This window comes from Vicugna pacos, chromosome 28 (genome assembly GCF_048564905.1).
Source record: "Vicugna pacos chromosome 28, VicPac4, whole genome shotgun sequence".
Classification (NCBI taxonomy): Eukaryota; Metazoa; Chordata; class Mammalia; order Artiodactyla; family Camelidae; genus Vicugna; species Vicugna pacos.
Window position 1 is genome coordinate 12,990,393 of NC_133014.1, and position 19,861 is coordinate 13,010,253.

General features: G+C 50.8%; 1 protein-coding gene across 2 annotated transcripts; it reads right to left on the reverse strand.

Annotated features, from left to right (window-relative positions):
• Positions 1 to 446: 446 nt before the first annotated feature.
• On the reverse strand, positions 447 to 19,831 carry LOC140690020 (ELMO domain-containing protein 3). Of its 2 annotated transcripts, none has more exons than XM_072951539.1 (13): positions 19,590 to 19,831; positions 18,708 to 18,875; positions 17,455 to 17,739; positions 14,261 to 14,329; positions 13,711 to 13,780; positions 11,156 to 11,224; positions 10,085 to 10,176; positions 8,765 to 8,888; positions 8,435 to 8,557; positions 7,312 to 7,442; positions 2,365 to 2,441; positions 1,938 to 2,065; positions 447 to 1,460 (listed from the first exon to the last, which is right to left on the reverse strand). In XM_072951539.1, exons 3-13 carry the CDS (start codon positions 17,506 to 17,508, stop codon positions 1,258 to 1,260), a joined length of 1,140 nt encoding a protein of 379 aa, XP_072807640.1. In that variant the 5' UTR covers positions 17,509 to 17,739; positions 18,708 to 18,875; positions 19,590 to 19,831; the 3' UTR covers positions 447 to 1,257. The 2 variants fall into 2 exon arrangements, with proteins under 2 accessions (XP_072807640.1, XP_072807641.1); XM_072951540.1 differs by lacking the exon at positions 19,590 to 19,831 and adding an exon at positions 19,289 to 19,569.
• Between the last annotated feature and the right edge of the window lie 30 nt (positions 19,832 to 19,861).

Genomic DNA, 19,861 nt, shown 5'->3' on the forward strand with positions numbered 1-19,861 from the left:
CTTCCTTGTCCAGGCTCTAGTTCATCCTCTTGTGTAATGGGGTGGTGGCTGGACTGTCAAAGAGGTTAGAGAGCGAAACAAGGGGAGAATGGAGTGGCCCCAAAGCAGTCTTACCCTGGAGGGTGTGAACCGGCGGGGCAGGAGCAAGGCGAGAGCTGTGTAAGCTAAGCCTGGATCAGAGGGACGGGAGTCTGCGAGGCCTGGTGGGACTGCAGCTGTCCTGGCCCACCCTCGGGGCCCGCGGTCACAGCAGGGTGCGGCCGGAAAGCCTATGAACTCGGCGGGAGTCTGGCCAGGGCAGAGCAGCCTTCTCTCGGGGGCCTGTGACCAGTGCAGGGGAGAACTAGGCTGTCGCTGGGCCGCGTGCCTGGTTCTAATGGGGACCCTGGGATAAAAGGGCCACAGGAAGGTGCGAAGCTTGTTAGGAAGGACAAAACTTGAGACCCTTAACCCAGAACAACTCTTTTATTCAAAAACTGCTCGTATGTGAGCTTCCTCCTTCCCTCAGCCAGGCCAGAAACCCCTCCCTGATGGGACCCGCACAGCCTCCGCCGGGGAGCCCAGCTAGATGAGACGACAGGGTGGGCGGTAGCAGAGACACCTGGCCTGGCGCCTGGCTGTGTATCCCAAACGGCGGGGACGGGGAGGGATGGGAAGTGAGGGGGGGAAGAGAGCAAGGCCAGAGACGCTCAGAGGGGCCCCTCTCCCTCTAACTGGCCTGGGGGACGGAGGAGGACAGCAGGCCCAGCTGCGCTCTCGGGCAGCTCTGGTTCACGCTGCCGCCCCCCCCCCCCCCCCCCCGTCAGCCGCCACTGCTACCCTCTCCCTTCACATTCTGACTCAGTCCCCGTCTGGTCCCTGTCCTGTGGACCCCTGGGGCCTGAAAGCCCGTGGGGAGCCAGAATTTCAGCACCTCTGCTTGGGAACATCCCCCACGTGGGGCTGTGCGGAACACCCCGAGGGGGTCCCGCCTCACGACCAGTCACTCGCACTGAGACTACCTGGAACTCGACTCTGGAAGCTGCGGCCCGGCTACGATTAGGCAAAGGCCTCCTTGCTCTGGGGGCAGGTCTGCGGGGAGTGGGTCAAATCGAACAGCCCCTAGTACCTCATGCAGGTGAGGGTCCTTGGCTCCCCTGACCAGGCTCACAGGCTTCCTACATCCCTTCCGCTAGGGCGGGAAGGGGACTGGCCCAGCCACGGGGCGCCCGCCGAAAGCCCCTTCAAGGCTCCCCGTCAGTCAGCTGCGGGGGTGGGTCAGATCAGCCACGTGCCTTTGGATGAGGGCGGTGGCAAGTCACACACGCCTGTGAAAGTCAGGTCCTTGGATGGAGGGGCTTGTGGCCCAGAGCACTTCTGTGCTCCCAACAAGGAGGCCTGTCCCTTTGACACACCGGCCAAGTAGATCTCCAGGGTCTTGAGCAGCCGCCGGGGGCTCTTCTTGGCCCACATTTCCAAGTCTGGAACAGAGGATTGGGGAACAGAAGGCTTGCGGGGGCTCTGGCTTGCACAACCATCAGGGCCTAGCAACTCTGGGGCACAAGCCCAACCAAGAGCCTCTGGAGAGAAGGAAGAAGGCATCTTCTAAGAGGGAGAGCTCTCCAGACAGGGAGGCCAAGGAACCAGATACGGCCACAGGGACCACACACTCTACTTGTCTGGCACAATCTCAACTTTGAATAGTCAGTCCAGGGGTTGGGCCCAGCTTTTGAATCAGAAAATATGATGGCCGGGGGTATGAGGCCAGAGAGGGAGGTGATGGCGTCAGAGGAGAAGAGTGGGCTCCCGAGGGGGTGCTGATGGAGACTCAGGGAAGCTGAACTTGACACTGTGTGAACAGGGATGTGGCCAAAACCAGTCTAGCAGCCACCTGGGGTCCCTGAACCTGGGCCCACTAGGAGTGCAGGAGCGAGGACTCCCGGGAAGAGCGAGCACACCTTTGAGGACAAAGCCTGAGTCTGAGATGGTCTTGTGCTGCGTCCTCCAGACGTGCGCCAGGCGGAGGAAGGTGGCGGCGTAGAAGCTGTTCACCACCGGGATCACCTGCTGCCGCCGGTTACACTCCCTGAAGGATGGGGGGGGGATCACCTGCTCAGCAGTGGACAAAGGCTGACACCTGGGGGGGGTCCTCTCTCCCTGTTTCCCTAGGGGAGCCCTTCCCCAGGCAGCCTTCACATCTGAGGTCAGAGTAGGGGAGGAGAGATGGGCTGGGACCTTCATACACGGGGACTTCGTCCAGGTCCCCGGGAGCCAGCGGATGAGTGAGGAAGAGAGCTGGGGAGGATGAGGCAGGGGTGGGAGGGCACCAGGCTCTGCTGGCCAGGGCTTGGGGACAGGGTGGGTGTTAGCAGCGTGGGGACTCACCTGGACAGACACTCCTCCCTCAAGGCTTGGATGGCGATGCGGGTGATATTCACGGACATCAGGCAGAAGGGGAATTGCTGGAATGAGTGGGGTACCGGGTCACTGGCAACCCAGCCTCTACTTTCTGTGCCTCCACCATCCACAACCTGTCCTGGCCTGCAGGCAACCAGGGCAATCACAGCCCGGAGGCAAGCAGCCGGTACGACTGAGGCTTACACTTAATTTTCACGATAATCTCCCCGTCTTACAGAGGAAGACACTGAGGCTCAGGGACCTTAAATCACTTTCCTGACGCATTGGGATCAGGATTCCTACTGAGGTTAATTCACTCCAAAGCTACTGTGCAAACGTCTGTGCCACTTTCTCCAGCTTCTTCGACATCCCCACCTATCAGCTCTCCTTGGCCTTCACCAGACCCAGCCAGCGTGCCCCCCCATGGACCATATCGTCCCCTGGGGTTGGATGGACCCGAGAGGAGTGAGGCTCAGTTATCTAACCAACTATAGGTTCTTAAAAATCTCTTCCATTCTCTAGGCTTCTGGTTATTTGACTGCTCATAAGCTCTTCACCCAAAAGCAGACAGAGAAGGTACAAGTAGGTAGAAAGTCAACCTTGACTTGGAGCACACCCCGCTCTTCAGTGACACTGAGGCCTGCGGACTGGCTGTGCAGGTCACACTCCCGAGAGGGGGCAGCCTGGGTCCAGCAAGGCTGCTTCACCAGGAAGGGCTTCAGAATCCCCTCCAGGGGGTCTGCCTGAATGCTTTACTTTTAAAGGGGCAAGCCCCTTCCTATTCTTTAGTAACAGAAAGCCAAGCAAACAAAAAGGGGCTTTTTCCGGGGAATTTGCAAATATTACGTTAGTTTCCACTGCTGCGCCCACACGAGGACGTCCGCTGAAAGGGACGCGCAGGCCAGCGCACTTCGGAGCTTAGAACACGAGCCAAGGTCTATTTATCTCATCTGCTTCCCCCGAGAAGAAAAATCCATTACGTTAGGATGTAGTACTGTGCTGTCCAGCACGACAGCAACTAGCCACGTGAAGTGTCTTAAATCTCAATTAGTTGAAAATTAAATAAAATTCAAAATCACTCCTTAGTCATCCCAGCCATATTTCAAGTGCTCGATAGCCACATATTGGACAGTGCAGATATAGAATGTTTCCACCACTGCAGAAAGCTCTAGTTGACAGCACTGTACTGTAGAGGGTCTTCTGGCCCCAGAAAGAATTTTCTCAGGGTTTTTTCTTCCATGAAACCTCGATCCCAAATCTCGGCCTGGCCACCTGCTAGCTGTGTGTCCATAGGAAGGCCACCCCAATTCTGTGAGCCTCAGCTCTCCTGTCTCTCCAAGTCAAAAGGGAGATAAAGTTTGAGTGCTGTGCAGAGAAGAGTTAGGCCAGCAGGCCTGACACCGCCACCCACAGAAAGTGCTGCTTACCAGGGTAGCTTGGCTGGCGTCTGGGAACGTGGATTTTGAGGGGGTTCCCATCATTCCCTCAGACTGACTCACTGCACCTAAACTGTCTGTGCAAACAATGCGATGATTTCTGCTGAATGCCCGGTTTCCCTCTGTGATGCTGGAATCTTGGTGCGTGCCAGACTGATGGTGCCTGCGTGCCCAGTCCCCGGTGAAAAGCTCAGATGCTGAATCGCTAATGAGCCCCCTGGTTGGCAACAGTCCACGTGCTGCACAACTCGACGCCGGAGGAGCTAAGTGCATCCCTTGTGGCTCCGCTGGGAGAGGACTCCTGGAAGCTTGCACCCGGTTCCCTGTGGATTCTGTCCCACGCTCTTCTTCCCTTCGCTGATTTTGCTTTTGCTGGAATCACTCATAGCACAGAGTCGGACTATATGCCAAGTCCGGTGAGTCCTCCCAATGAACCGTTGAACCTAGGGGTGGTCCTGGGGACCCCGACGCGAGCACCGTGCTGGGCAGAGTCAAGTCACTAATCATTACAGAAACTCCATGAGACCTTTTATTACCTACAGTCTACACGGTCTGTTGTCCCACAGCCTACCTCACATGCGGGGAGCCACTCATGACCTGAGGACTGCCGAGCACAGAACGGGACAATAAATCCCAAAGTGCTGGTGTCAGGCTCTGAGATTGATCTAACAAAGACAATCTCTGTCCTGCCACCCCTTTTCAGGAAAGAATGCACCAGGTGATCTAAAAGCCCTAGGAACATCCTGAGCCATTAAGCTACTGATGATCTTTGAACAGAGAGATACAGTCAACATACAAGTTAGTGATCTTAGTTTATAGAAACAACCACCTTAGTTAGTGATCTTGGTATGTGGGAACATATACCCTAGTTTATGAGTATTATAAACAACACTGATCTATAGAACAATGCACAAGTTAGTGAGTTTAGTACACACTGTGTTTAAACCATGAAACAATACCTGTGCCTACGTGCAAGAATGCACAAGGTAGTCACTTGAATTTGTATAAATTAACTGCCTGAAATAAACTCGAGGTCCACTCTTGGCTTAGCGTCTTGCGGGCTAGAGTGAGACCCTCTCAACCCCACCTTTTAGTCTTGTCTTTCTTTTCTCAGTCCTGCGGCACAGGTTTCCGGACCTGATCAATTGTCGGCTGGCTCCGACACTCACAGAGCTGCTGAGGAGTAATTCAGATCACACATGCAAAATACTAAGCCAACACTGGCGCTTTCTTCTCCATTTCTGTTGATGGCCACTCTGTCTTTCAGACTAAAAATCACCATTTTGATGCCTCTCTTTTTCCTACACCCGTACCCAACCCATCAGAAAAATACGCTGGCTTTCCTCTCTAAAGCCCATACACTCAAGATTCTTTATCCAGAATCCGAGCACTTCATAACATCTCCTCTGAAAATACCCTGGTCCAAACCACCATTTCTAACTTGATTATAAAAGCCCTCACAGATTCCTTAAAAAACTAAAAATAGAGTTACCATATGATCCAGCGATCTCACTGCTAGGCATGTATCCGGAGGAAACTCTAATTCAAAAAGATACATGCACCCCAATGTTCACAGCAGCACTATTTACAACAGCCAAGACATGGAAGCAACCCAACTGTCCACTGACAGATGACTGGATAAAAAACGTCATGGCACAGATAGACAATGGACTCAGCCAGAAAAAAGAATAAAATAATGCCATTTGCAGCAACGTGATAGACCTGGAGACCATCATACTAAATAAGTCAGTCAGACAGAGAGAGACAAATACATGACATCACTAACATGTGGAATCTGAAAAACAGATGACACAAATGAACTTATTTACAAAACAGAAACAGACTCGCAGATGTCGAAAATAAACTTATGGTTACCAAAGGGGAAGGAGAGGGGAAGGGATAAATTGGGAGTTTGGGATTTGCGGACACTAACTACTATATATAGAATAGATAAACAACAAGGTCCTACTGTACAGCACAGGGAACTATATTCAATATCTTGTAATAACCTAGAAAGAAAAAGAATATGAAAAAGAATATATGCATATATAAAACAGAATCACTATGCTGTACAACAGAAACTAAGACAATAGGCTTCAACTGAAAAAAAACCAACCAAAAAAGAACGTCACCAGAGACTACTCTCAGGCTTGCGGCTGGTAAGATCCATTTAAGAAGGTGAGTTGAGGGGGAGGGTATAGCTCAATTGGTAGAGTGTGTGCTTAGCATGCATGAGGTTCTGGGTTCAATCCCCAGCACCTCCATTAAGCAAGTAAATAAATAAATAAACCTAAGTCCCCGCCTCCGAAAAAAAAAAATATATATGTAAGTTGGATCATGTCACCCCAGGCTGTTCAAAAACCTCACTTTACTCAGAGTAAAAGTAAACGTCCTCATCACAGCCTACCAGGCCCTCCGCCGCCTGGTCCCTGGTACCCTGTGAGCTCCTCTCCTCCTGCACCCCCCGACCCCCGCGCCTTCTCTCCAGCCAGCTTCCCTGCGGTCCCTTCGCCTGCCAGGCACTCTCCTTCCTTGGGACCTTTGCTCTAGCTGCTCCCCCTGTGTGGAATGCTTCTCCCCCAGATACCAGCTTGACTAACATCCTCAGCCTGTTCAAGGCTCGGTTTAAGTCTCACCCTCTCACGAGAGCTATGCTAACACCCCACGACAAACTGTAACCCTCCCATATTCGCCTAAGCTTGCCTGCTCAGCACCTTTACATACCCTGCCGTTCGTGTACGCATCGGGCTTACTGCCTTGTCCTCTCTGCTAGGAGGATCCTCGTCTTGCTCGCTGACACACCCCAGGCACCAAGAACAGTAACTAGCCCTAACGGCAGCTCGCACAGGGCGTGCTCAGTGAGTAACCGTTCACTGAACGAAGAATTCCAGGCCCCATGAGCCTGTGGCCAACCAACGGCAGGAGACAAGTCAAGTTTGGTTTTTAAAGTGGAGGGGCCACCACCTCTTACTGCCTGGGAAAGCCACCACTCCCACCCCCAGACAGCAGGCCCGGACAGAGACTGAGGGCCACAGGGGCCATTTCTGGCCTTGTCACCTGACCGTCGGAGGCAAACTCCCCCCTCTGGGCATGTAAAGGCTGCCCCCTGCCTCCAGGGTCAGGGGACCCTGCCAGTTCTGGGAGGGCAGCGGGCTGAAGCGTGACACCACAGTTGTGTCTACTGCTTTTGTACATTAGCCCATTTAATTTTCCCAACTATCCAGCTGCAGTTTCCATGATTTCCATCGTATGGACGAGGAAACCAAGGCTCTGAGGAGCTGCGGCGCTTGCTGGAGACGCACACCAACGAGCGGCGGAGCTCAGACTCCAGCCAGCTCAGGGCGGCAGGACAAGCCAGGCCTGGTTTGCCTCAGCTGTCCTGCGAGTCCTCAGCAACTGGAGGTATCTGCCCGCGAAGCCGCCCTGGCTGCTCAGGAGAGCCCTGTGCCCACGTCCCAGCTCTGCCAGCCCGTCTGCTGGCTCCCCGCCAAAGCCTCACCTGGATATGGTGACGGGACAGGCGGAGAATCTCCTGGGCCATCAGCAAGGTCTTTGAGTCCATCACCAGGTACAGGAGATGCAGGAGGGCAAGAAAGCCTGCTCCTCTCAGGTCTGTGGCTGGATTTGCTCCTGTAACAGAAACCAAGAGGACAGCGAGGGTGACGGTGGGCAAGGCTTAGAAATCCCTGCTCTGTTCGTTGCCAGCAGACCTGCCTTAGAAAATGGCTAACGGAAGTTCCTGAAACAGAAAGGAAATGACAAAAGAAGGAATCTCAGACTATCAGAAAGGAAGGCAGAACAGGAGGAGAGCACGTATGTGAGTAAATCCGACAGGCTTTGCTTCTCCTCTTGAGTTTTTTAAATTGTCTAATGGTTGAAACAAAAATCGTACCCCTGGTGTGCTTCCCAGTGTATACAGAGGGAATATTTAAGACAATTATGTTAAACGTGAGGGCGGGAAAAGGGATTTAAACACACTGTCAATACCAACAGGGCACCGATTAATTATGGGTATATAAAGATTCCTTTTTAAATTAAGGTATCTTCCTGTTCTACACAAACGTAATTTGATATGATTTTGCAAAAATAGTACAAGCCCAAAACAGGTGCAATCATTTTGTTTCACTCAAAAAATGAAATAATAGGGGTTGGGTATGGCTCAGTGGTAGAGTGCATGCTTAGCATGCAGGAGGTCCTAGGTTCAATCCCCAGGACCTCCTTTAAAAAAAAGAATAATAATATAAAACAAAATTTTCATCAATATTAAACGAAAAGAAGAAAAAGGAAAAACTGGATTCTAAATCCTATCACTCCAACGCTTTCCACCTCACTTAGAGTGAATGTTCTTTGTTTTTTTAACCGTCCCCCATAGAGTGAATGCTTTGTCGTGGCTGCAAGGCCACCGTGAGCACTTCCGTCACTCTTCTCCACTTGAGCCACCCTCCTTGCTGTTTCTCAGAAAGACTCACACGCGTTTCACCTCGGGGCCTTTGTGTTTGCTGTACGAACTTGCCCCAGGTACCCTGTCTACGGCGCTGGCATGACAGCAGGAGGACCGTGGGCTCTCACTCTAGCCTGGAAGAGGGAGTCAAGGAGAGGACGACGATCCATCCCTTTCTTACCCTGAAAACCCAGATCTTCCCAGTGGTCTCCAAGGAGGGCACAGTCAAACCTGGAGCCGGTCAGCTTCTTGTAGATGGTCTGGAGGACTCGGCCGTGCATCGGATCTTGGCTATCCAGGCCACCTGCCCCAAAACACACCCCAAAGCCCCCAAGCTCTGTTGCACTGCCCTCAGAGGAGGACTGAGTGCCTCCCAGAGAGTGACACAGCTAGGAGAGACCTGGCCTGTGCTCCAGACACCCTGCTCTCCCCCCGACATGGTAAAGGCAAGACCCTTGGCTTAGTCTCGGCAACAGGGTGGGCGGCCCATGCTCTCTGCTTGACCACTCACACTGAGCGATGGTCAGGACCAAGTCCCTTTCTTCACGGAGGCCCTGGTGGAGCTTTGGAGGCCCGAAGAGACGGTGCCGGAGGGCAGCGAGCCCGGTCCTTCGAATCGTTGGCTGGATTCTTTTCTGGGGAGGAAGTTGCAGGCAGTGGGCAGAGCGCTAGGTTCACTTGCTTTCACAAACTCACCACCAGGCTCGGTACAGGACTGTTCTTGCAGAGAGGAGCAGTTCCCCCAGCTAACTGGCTGGCCTCTGGGCCAGGGAAAGCGGGCAGGAGCTGGGAAGCACCTGCCGAATCCAGAGACAGGCTCTTCCAGCGCCCAGGCTCTTCGTAGGCAGAAAGAGATGTCCCCACGCACAGGCGTGATCAGCCAGTCACCTGTGTTTGGAACTAAATATGTCACTGACTGCCAGGAAGCTAGAGGTTCCCAGCAGGACGACTTCTACGCTTTGTACATCTGCCTCTGCCTCTCTCTGTAAAGGACATAAACAGAAAGTCTAACGGCCCCCTCAGCTTCCAGGACAAGATGGTCAGTGGGAAGAGGGGTTCAGTGGAGGCTTTTTTGGACCTAGATCCCCCTGAGGGGTAGCTGGAGCCTCTGTCCACACAACAGCACTAAACCAGCTCACGCTGACTTCTCCTTGTTCAGAGCCATTGCCGTGGGTCTTAGCACACCCTGATTTCAGCAGCTCCTGGCTCTCTGGGTCCTACAAACCAATCCGACCCCTGTCTTTTCATCCTCTCTCCTTGAGCCAGGTTTTAGGCTGAAGATCTGAAATCACAGTCCTCTAAATTTACTGCGGGCCACTCAAGATGCCCCAGAAAGCTTGCCAGCTTTTATTCTCCTCAATGCTCTTTCTTTTTTCAACCCCACTTAGTTTTTAAATTCCCAAAGAGCTTCCTGTTCCTCGAGAGAATGGAAGATTTTCCTACGCTGACCGTGAATTACTCAGCTCTCTGGACAGGCTACCCTGCTTCCCTAAGGAACCACCTAGCGTCTGATTCCAGACCTCCCCATCCCCAAGAGGGAAGAGCAGGGAGCAGCCACACAAACCACTGAATGATTCCCTGAATGATGGGACCACATAAAAGCTCCAGGGGCATAGTCTCCAAAAGGCCGCCGTGGCCCCGCATGAAACGTGGGTAAACGTGGGTCTTTGGCTCCCCGTGAGCCTGTGGCCCAAAATTTCTTAGCTGGGACAGGTCCCTCAACTGGAAGCTTCCATCATGCTTGCCCAGTGCCTTATCTTGGTGGGACAGAATCCTGGCTCCTGGGAAGAAAGTGCTTTGCTTGACATCCCAAACCTCCTCACTGTCATACCTTGAAGGAGGAGAGGTCCACGGTCTGGAAATGCTGCAGAGCCTCACCGAAGGAGATGAGCTGCCCCGGCTGGTCTGAGCGGGCCTGGCTCCCTGCGGCCAAAAGGAAAATACCTCAGGGTGTGCAGCAGCAGTCATTGTCAGCAAGCACTTGCCGAGGGCCTTCTGGTCACCATCTCTAAGCCCAGCACTGGCCTCCAGCTGTAAACACCAAACACCTACAGCTACAATCAGTCCTCTGTCAGGGGGCTGGCATGACGTGCTGGGCCGACTCCCTTTTCAGATCGGGCTGTTCAGAGGCTGGCTAGGGCAACGCTGCAAGCGAACAGGGACCGATCTGCAGGGAGCTTCTGAGGTCCACTCATCCGTGAGGGGGCAAGTCACTGCCTGGAGCAGGTGCCTACGCAGGAGCGTGCTACAGGTTTGTTTAGGGGCCTTTCTACTTTGCCCCTTCCCACACCCTGGGTATGAATGATCCCGTCTCTGTCCTTTGTTACAGGGAACTAGCTTATCAGTCAGCGTACAGGTGATGGCTGATACAGTCCACTGCACCATCTCTCCAGGAGCTCAAGTGGGGCTCAGGCTCGATATGGGTCCCTGTTCTGCTCTCCCACAGCTCCATCCAAACCGCTCAGAAAGGCACGAGAGACGGTCCTGACCCAGCCCTCAGAGCTGCCAGAAGGTGCCTTTAGTCCTCATGTCTGGGGGCTTCCTTGTACAGTGAACAACCTGTCCAACCTTACACAGGGGTCCTGGCTGCCTGCCTCCACCCTCCTGCCCGACCTCATCACCCTGCAGGAGCTGACCCTGACCAAGGGCCTCCCTGTCTTCTCCCAGGGCAGGAGAGCTGGTGGCCCATTCCCCTTGGTGTTCACCCCGCTTCCTTCCAGAGGTCGGATGGCAAACCTTTGGATTGGGAATAGAGACATTATTCTCTGTCATGCAGCTAAAATGAGAACACTCAGGAATTCTGTGTCCTCATCCCAGAGTCACAGAAGCACTGGCCACCCAGGTGGACGGTGCCCTGAGCAGCCACGGGGCTGCGCGCAGATGGCGCCATTCCTGCAGTTACCTGTCTCTGGCTGGATGCTCTCCACGGCTTCCCATTCTTCCTGGGCTCTGAGCACCTCTGTACTCACAGCTGCAACAGTGAGAAAAGGAGACCCTCTGAGATCCAGGTGTGTCTGGATCACTGGCGCAGCCCCCAGCTTTACCTACCAGCCTTGGGTCTTATCGCCCCCAGAACCCTCTACGGGTTCTCCATAACCTTTCACAATCTGGATCCTTCTTGCCTCTCCGGCTCTGTTCTAAGGCATCCAGAACTACCTGAAGTCTCTCATCACCCACTTCGGTGCCTCTGCACACACCGCTCTCCCACTTTCAGTTCCGGCCCCTTCTGGTGCAGCTCCTGGTCTCACCTCCCCCGGGTGCCTGTTTAACCTCGGCAGTCTGCACTCAGAGCCGCTCCACTGGGAGACCCTGACCCCCCGTGCCTGTCTCAGTGCTGTGACTGTCTCTCCCGCTGCACAGGGAGCTACAGGAGGGCATGGTTCTCCTGAGCCTGGCACAGTGCTTGATACGTGACAGGTGCTCAATGAATGTTTGATTGACAAGTAAAAGCATGACGAAGGGGGCGGTGGGGGATGGAGAACAGGAGCAGGGCAGGCGCTCTATAACCACCGCCCAGCCCTTCTCTCCACACCACAGCTGTCACTCTCCAGCCCAATCCTGGCCGAGAGCCTCACATGACATTGAATCGTTTTGAAAATAGACTTGCAAATTAAATAAAATGCTACCGAAACCTCAAAACATGAATGGTTGATGGGGACGAGAAGGCAGTGGGGAAGCAGGAGAGGAGAGCTGGAACGCACACGGCAGAGCCCACAGCTCGTCTGCTTTTCATCCCCGACACTCACTTGCTGGACTCTTCCAGCAACCATCTGCAATCCCTCTCGGGACTGTAACTCTTCAGTTCTAGGGGCGTGTGTATGTGGTCCAAAGGTGAGGGCTCAGTGCACTTCAGCTAGAGTCCATCCGACTTTGCTGACTCGCCACGCTTCAGATGGTTACGAGCTACTTTATCAATCTTTCACCCTGCACACTTTCACCTACAAACAAGCTGATCAAAGACTGTGAGCCAGGAGGCCAACCTCGCAGGCAAGGGTGGGGCCAGTTGGCTGTGATAGCAGCGTAGTCAACAGGATGGACAAGGTCTCAAGGAGCAATCGCAATCTGGTACCCAAATTAGAGACAAACATCCAGCCTGTGTAAGAGCATCTTTCCTTTCCTTCAGGAACCGGGTACACAGCCCCCACCTCTGCAGATGATCCTGACATAAATACTACTTTCCCACCCCCTCATACGAACAGAAGATGGCGGAGCCAAATCTCCAGGATAACCAACCCAGCTCACACGTGTACGGCTCTTTTTTCCTTTTTTCAGCTGCCTCCTTTACTCAGGGTTTCTTCTAGTTATTCACAGAGTACACAGCACTGCTGACGTGGTCAGCCTATTAATTTAAAGTAGCTGAGAGCCATCTGGAAAAAAATTCTAACGTTTAATATGATTAAAAATGTCTGGCACATAAATGCCAGCTGTACTGAAATAGAGATTATTTTGCATTTAAGGCAAAATCTCAGATAAACGTTAGGTTTGTCACTACACGGTCAAGACAAAACTTAACTAAAAGAAACTTCACAGACCTACAGATAACTTCTCTACGTTAGAATATTTCTAATAGGCCCATATTCTCGGAGATTACATTTCAATTTGCAGAATTTAAAGATAACGATGCGTACCAGTGAGCACTCAGCACGGTTTACAATCTGTGTGCTAAGCATTTAATCCTTATCAGGTTCCTACCACATAGATTCTGAGATAATCCCTGTGTTATAGATGAGGACAATGAGGGTTAGAAAGATTGAGTTAATTACTCAAGGTCATGCTGCTGGTGGATGAGAGTCAGGACTGAAGCCAGAGATACCTGACTCTTGTGAGCTGGTGAGTGTGCTTTTTGGTGTAATAAATTAGCAAGTAGTTGTACAGCACAGGGAAATATATTCAACATCTTGTAGTGGCTCATGGTGAAAAAGGATATGAAGAGGAATGTATGTATGTTTGTGCATGACTGAAGAATTGTGCTGTACACCAGAAATTGACACAACATTGGAAACTGACTATAACTCAATTTAGAAAAAACACACACACCAAAAAAATTAGCAAGGCGAATGAGCTTTAAGTATAGTACGGGAAGAATCATGCAAATCAGATGAAACAGATAACTTTTCAAAGCCTCTTCACACACTCTGTCTCATGGCATTATCACAACATCCCTTTGAGGATAAAGGAGGTACTAATGTTTCCACTGCAGACACAGAGATCACATGACTTGCTCAAAGGCACACAGTAAGCCACTAGCAGGGCTTGTGGGGTCAAATTAGAACTCAGGAACTCAGGTCTTTTGACTCCTGATCCAGTGTTGGCTCTCATTCTCCTTGAAGAATGATAAAGCTATAAAATTCTGTAGGCAAAGTAGTGAGAGACATTCAAACGATAAAAAGCAGACCCTTGGGGAGCTCTGCCTTGTATCCCACCCAGGCCCTGAGGACCCCGAAGGGGCAACCTTACCACCTGGCTCCCAGCCATTAGCTTCTGTTGTCAGGGCCCGGAGGATGCCGTGGTTCTTCAACTCCGAGATCTGCGGGGGCAGCTGACTTTAGTGTGAGGGCAGAATCCATGGTCCCCCATCCACACCGACCCATCCCACCCGCTGTACTGAGTGTTCCTGAAACTTAAGGCCAGAAGGATCTAGCCTTCCCTGATGGACTGATTAAAGCCGATCTTAAAGAGAGGAACGTGGAAAACTCCAACTAGGGTGTAGAAGGTGGGCGATGTGGGGGCAAGTCTATGCCTTCCTTGAACAGTAAACAGACAAAAATTCACTCAACTCAATGAGACGGTGGTGCGCCTTCGGCATTCTGCCACACTTGATATTCTGCTGCATTATAACAAGTATCTTATTGGATGGAGGTTATTTTGCCTGTCTGTGCCTCCGGCACCCCAGCACCCTCTACCCCGGGAGTGTGGGCTACTGGAGGGCGGGGTCTGTGCACCAACACAGCGGCACACAACATGAGCTGCTACTGGCAGGAGGTATCGAGGTGTGGGTGACACGTACAGGAATTCCTCTGAAAGCCAGAAGGGCACTGCTGTCCTTGTCACAGGGTGGAGCAGACACACTTTCAACCTGCAGGACAAACCAGAGTCAGTCTCCCGGGCACGCAGCAGTCCCCCAAAGGCGAGAGCTAAAATGTCGCACCTTTTCCAGTAACACTAACACACACACACACGCACAATGGATGAACCCCCAAAAAGTCAACTACAAGAAATACTGCAACGGAAAAATTTTGTGTAATCCAGTCTTATGAAAAACTGCAAAAATCTTATACAGATGTCTTGGCTCCGTTAAAGGTCTCAGAGCTCTGAGTAAGTAACGTTCAGTGAGGCAGTTTCTTCATTTTTGGCCTTTCTGCTCAGCCAAGCTTTTCCTCTACTGGAGCTTAAAAAACTGCCTGACCAACATTTTGCAACTCTTATAACCAATACAAGGCTAATTTTTCCAGTATGTTAAAAAAAAAAAAAAGATCCTACGAATCAGTAAGGGCGAGAACCAACCCAGTAGAAAAATGGGCATGGATGTGGGCAGTTAACACACAAGGAAACAGAAATCGTTCTTAAACGTATGGGAAAATGCTCAGCCTTACTCATGACAAGAGACATGTCAAATGCTACTACTCTGAGATAATATTTTTCACTTATCCTGTTATCAAAGATCAAAAAGCGTGGTAACGCGGCGCTGGATAGATGGCCAAGAGTTATAAGTCACTGGAGAGCAAACTGTTACGACCTCCACAGCTCGATAATACCTGACGGAATCATACATGCTGTTTATATGTTGGGCCTACAATTGCACTCCAGAAATGTAACTAACAGGCAGACTCATCCTTGTGCAAAACGACGTACAGTGTGATTGACAAGTAGTGCTGTTTAGAATAGCAGAAGGCTAGGAAAACCCTAAATGCCTGCTAACGGACTTTTAATTTTTCCCCCAGATTTACTGAGGTGTAATTGACACACAGCGCTGTGTAAGTTTAAAGTGTACAGCATCATGATTTGACTTGCACGCACCATGAAATGATCACAGTAGGCTTAGTGACCATCCATCATTTCATATAATACAACATTGGTGAACAGAAAATTTTTTTTTCCTTGTGGTGAGAACTCTTAGGATTTACACTCTTAACAAGTGTCATTTATAACATACAGCAGTGTTGATTATCTTTATCATGTTGTACATTACATCCCTAGTACTTCTCTTACGATCGGAAGTTTGTACCTTCTGCCTCCCGTTACCTAGTTCCGCCTCCCCTACTTCCCTACGTCTGGTAGCCACAAATCTGATCTCTTTTTCTATGAGTTTGTTTGCTTGTTTTTGAAGTATAATTGGCATACAACATTGTGTTATCTCCTGGTATACAACATAGCGACCCAGTATTTCTATATATTTCAAAATGATCACCGTGACAGTTCTAGTTGTCATTAATGGACTAATTGTAAACAAATTAAAGCATATCCACTCAATGAGATCCTATAGAGCCATAAAGAAGAATAAGAAAGTGCTTTATAGACAATATGAAACAAATCTTCATGCTACATTAAGTAAAAAAGCAAAGGGCAGAGTATATATACTATTTTACCGTTTGTATTGCCAGGGGGAAGGGTATAGCTCAAGTGGCAGAGCGCATGCTCAGCACACAAGAGGTCCCGGATTCAATCCCGGGCACCTCCTCCAAACGGAAATCAGTGAAGAAACCTAATTACCTCCCCCTCATAAAACAAAACAATACCAGCCATTTGTATTTTTTAAAAACACATAAATATATTTTCCTGACTTTGCAGAGACTATTTCCAGAATTACATCCAAGGAAGTAGTAACTTTGTCTCCAGAAGGAAAAAGGAGGTGGCTGGGGGAACACGAACAGAAGGTCGTTTTTTCACTATATGTGCATCCTCTGCACTTTTTGGATTTTGCACCATGTGAATGCACTATTTTCTCCAAAATAAACAGAAGGAAAAATAATTATTAAAAGAAAATAACTAATAAAGGAATCATCACTTATGTCAAAGCCTTGGAATCCCAGATTGTCCCGTTACTCTAAACCCTCCTACGTGTTTTCGCCAATTAACACTCCTTAAACACAGCCTTGATTTTTTAAAATTTCTTTATGCTCGGGACACAAGAATGGGCACCCAAACACACCACAGCTGAGCAAACTCCTCTACAACTGGCTCACGATGCCTGAATACTACTCTTTCCCACTTCAACCCAACGAACACACTTCCTGCAGTTCCTCTGCCCTCCATCCCCTGGGTCACGTGGTTTCCCCCCAGAATACCCCCCCCCCGCCCCAACTTTCTGTGTCCTCTAGTCCCATCGAGATCAGTTCCGTCTTCTCAGGGGTGATGACGTTACCAACTGGGGGTAAAATGGGCCCTCCCTTCTCTAAGTCCTACAGCCCTTCTGTATGAAGCACAGGTCTTCTGCAAAAGACCCGCCTCCCGAATCAGACTCGGCTGCTTTGAGCGCAGGGACCTCCTCGGATACGTTTTGTATTTCTCACACCCATCTGCACAGCACGAGGCACAAGGTACGGTCTCAAATATCCGGTGATTCATCGTGCTGAACAACTTCCTGCATGGCCTGTGTGCTCAGGACTCATCACATCCCCTCTTTCCCTCTCCGACTCAGTCCCCTCCGGTGTCCAAAGACTCCCCTCTGGAAGACCAGTTCACCTGTCTTAGCACAGTGAAGAAAACCTTCCTGGGCTTTCGAAGCAAAGACTTTGTCCCCATTCTGTCCACTCAATCCCACAGGCTCCATTTAAGACTGTTTCTGGGCAAGGTAGTGAGAAAGGTAAGGATGTAGAGGTACCTGCCAGGCTCACACAAGACACAGCACAGTGAACCAAGGGTCCTGAGGATAATCAGGTCAAAGTAGGTGTTTGAGAGAGAAAGGGCCTATAAGGTAAACAATCCAAATCGATGAAATACAAATGTTCTGGGGAATCCTGTGTTGAAATTCTCCTCCCACCCAAGCAAATCCAAACCAAAATCCCATAACCCACTTAGAAGAAGGTATCAGGAAAGGGAACTGATCCAGAAGTGACGAAAGGCGAACAAAGAGAACTACATGAGGATTTTCCCTAAACATTTCTAAAGCTCCACACTGTCTTCATAGATGCTCTGTCTTACGACCATTAACAGCATATCCCAAACCAACACCTTATTTCCCGAAGAGAAGCGCTTGCTTACCTCTCCATCTCTTAATTCTTTCTCATTTTGGAAAGAGCAAGAGTTTTCATTCATGACTCAAAATCATTTGTTCAAGAGAGCTTTGTCCTTGGGCTCAGAAAGGAGTTGAATGAGGTCTGAGATTAGAAGCTATGGGGACAGCCTGAGATCTGGTTGTCCTATCTTTGCCTTCCTTCTTGGCAGCATTCAGAATAAGAGCAAGAAAACAGTCCCTTTGTGCCATCACCAGGGTGTAGGTTTCTGTGAGTATTGAAAGCAGTCCCTGAGGTCTCTGGAGCCTCAGCCCTGGAAAAAAATTAAAGAAGAAAACTGGTTTCATCATTTAGTTATGCTCTGTTGGGAAAAATTGACTTTAAAAATGTTTAGGCAGCTGTAAACATATTCTGAAAAAACAGGCTGCTTTAGTCAAATGCCTTTCTCTTACTTGCCCTGTCACTGAACAGAAAGAAGAGGTCCCTGCAGGATTCTGAGGGCTGGAATCTCAGTGCCCAGGAGGGAGGGCCCCAGGGTAAGTGGTGGGGTCTGTTTCTGATGTGAAGTTACTGGGATCTGGGGCAGCCTATCAGAGGCTGAGGCTAACGGGTGGCACGCTGTTGAATGGTCTTAGCTGAAACTCTCAGGCTTTGCTCAGGTCTCAGCACAGGTTGGGCCTGACATTTGATTCGGTTCCTTTGATGGTAGAAACTCAAAAATCAACGCAATGCCTATCCTTCCTCAGTTCTCACCAGTATCGTACATGTGACAGCTGCCTAGACAGTCTGGTCAACATTAAGTCTTTCCTCCTATGACGTGACCTTAGGAAGAGGTCTGGACAGGCCCGTACCTCACCGCAGGGAACTGGACACCATGGATGCCCGTCACAACAAAAATCCGGATAAACAGGCAGATGGCCCACCTACAACTGACAGGCACACCTCATAGACTTGGGTGACTGAAGAAGGAGGGTGGCACGGCTCTGAGGTCAGCCCTCCATTGTGGGCAAACGATCTGGATTCTGGCTGCAGGTGACAAACTGGAATCTTTATCAGGAGGCAGGACACACTGATTCCTAACACCAGGAGCAGGAATATCTCCTGGCTTTTGGGCTGGACATTTGGCCCAGGGTAACTGAGGGAGAAGGGCAGTGCGGTTTAGTCATGGCATCCCAGGATCTAGCTCTCTCCATGTCCTCTGGGGTCCTGGTATCTGCCTCCTTTTCCTTTCCCTCCCCCTTGACTTCCATGACAGCATATGACAAAACACGTATCACCCACCCTTGGGAAGGTGAGAGGCAGGTATGGTAGCAGCAATCTCAAGAAGGCTCTTCTGTTACTGGGCACGAAATGAATCAAGAAGCGTAGAAGCATGACCAGCTTGACACACCTGCAAATCTCAGCTGTGGCTAGAGCGCTGCTGGGGGCTCCAATAGAAATAGTTACTACCTGTATCAGAGGAAGAAAAGAGCAGAAACTGTCAAACAGCAAGTACAAGTTACAGAGTCACTCCTACTGGTTCCTTATAGCTGGGCCTGAGGAAACGGCCATCCTTAAGGACAGATCCTTTCCAAATTAAGGATTTATGGTGTACCCACTTTTTAAAAATTGAAGTATAGTTGACTTACAATGTTGTTAGTTTCAGGTGTACAGCAGTGATTCAGTTATGCTATATACATGGATTTTTTCAGATTACTTTCCATTGTAGGCTACTACAAGATATTGAATATAGTTCCCTGTGCTATTTTTAAGATGCATCCACTTTAGGCAAGGAGCTGCATTAAGGGGAATGATTTTAAGTTTAAGCTTGCTGAAGCTTACACTCTTGGAATAAGTATTGAATCTAGAAACTGGCTCCACACCTTAAAGACAAATGCGCACACGGGCAGGGCTGTCCTCTCATTGGGCTTGTCACCGGCCAGCTCCCTGCTCTCTCTGGCCCCCATCAGGCCCCCACCGCAGGCATCGTCGGCGGGCTGGGGGGCGCCACGGCCGAAACTACCGGCCACTTTGCCGGCACAGAGCCGAGTACTCGCCGGCTGAGATGTGCGAATCTCAACAGAGATCTCAATCTATCGAGACACCCAGCCAGACAGGGGCTGCGCGGGGCCTCCAGACAGAAACTTTCTCACTGCTCGTTGGGGAAACAGGAAAGCATCTTGCCTCAGGTCATCCAGCGAGTCCGCGGCAGAGCGCGGACCATAACCCACATCTCCCGTCTGCCAGTCGGGAGTCTGTCCTGCAACTCTCAGCCTCGTCTGGCCCTAGGGCGATGACTTCCACCCCGCATTCCTCCTTCTAGGACTCCCAGGACTCCTCGGACACGTCCCCGAGTTCCCAGCTCTGTCCGGACTGGGGTCCCTCATCCCCTCCGGGCCCCCTCCGCGCATGCGCACGCCGCTACCTGCCCCACCCCCCCGCGCAGCGCGAGAAGG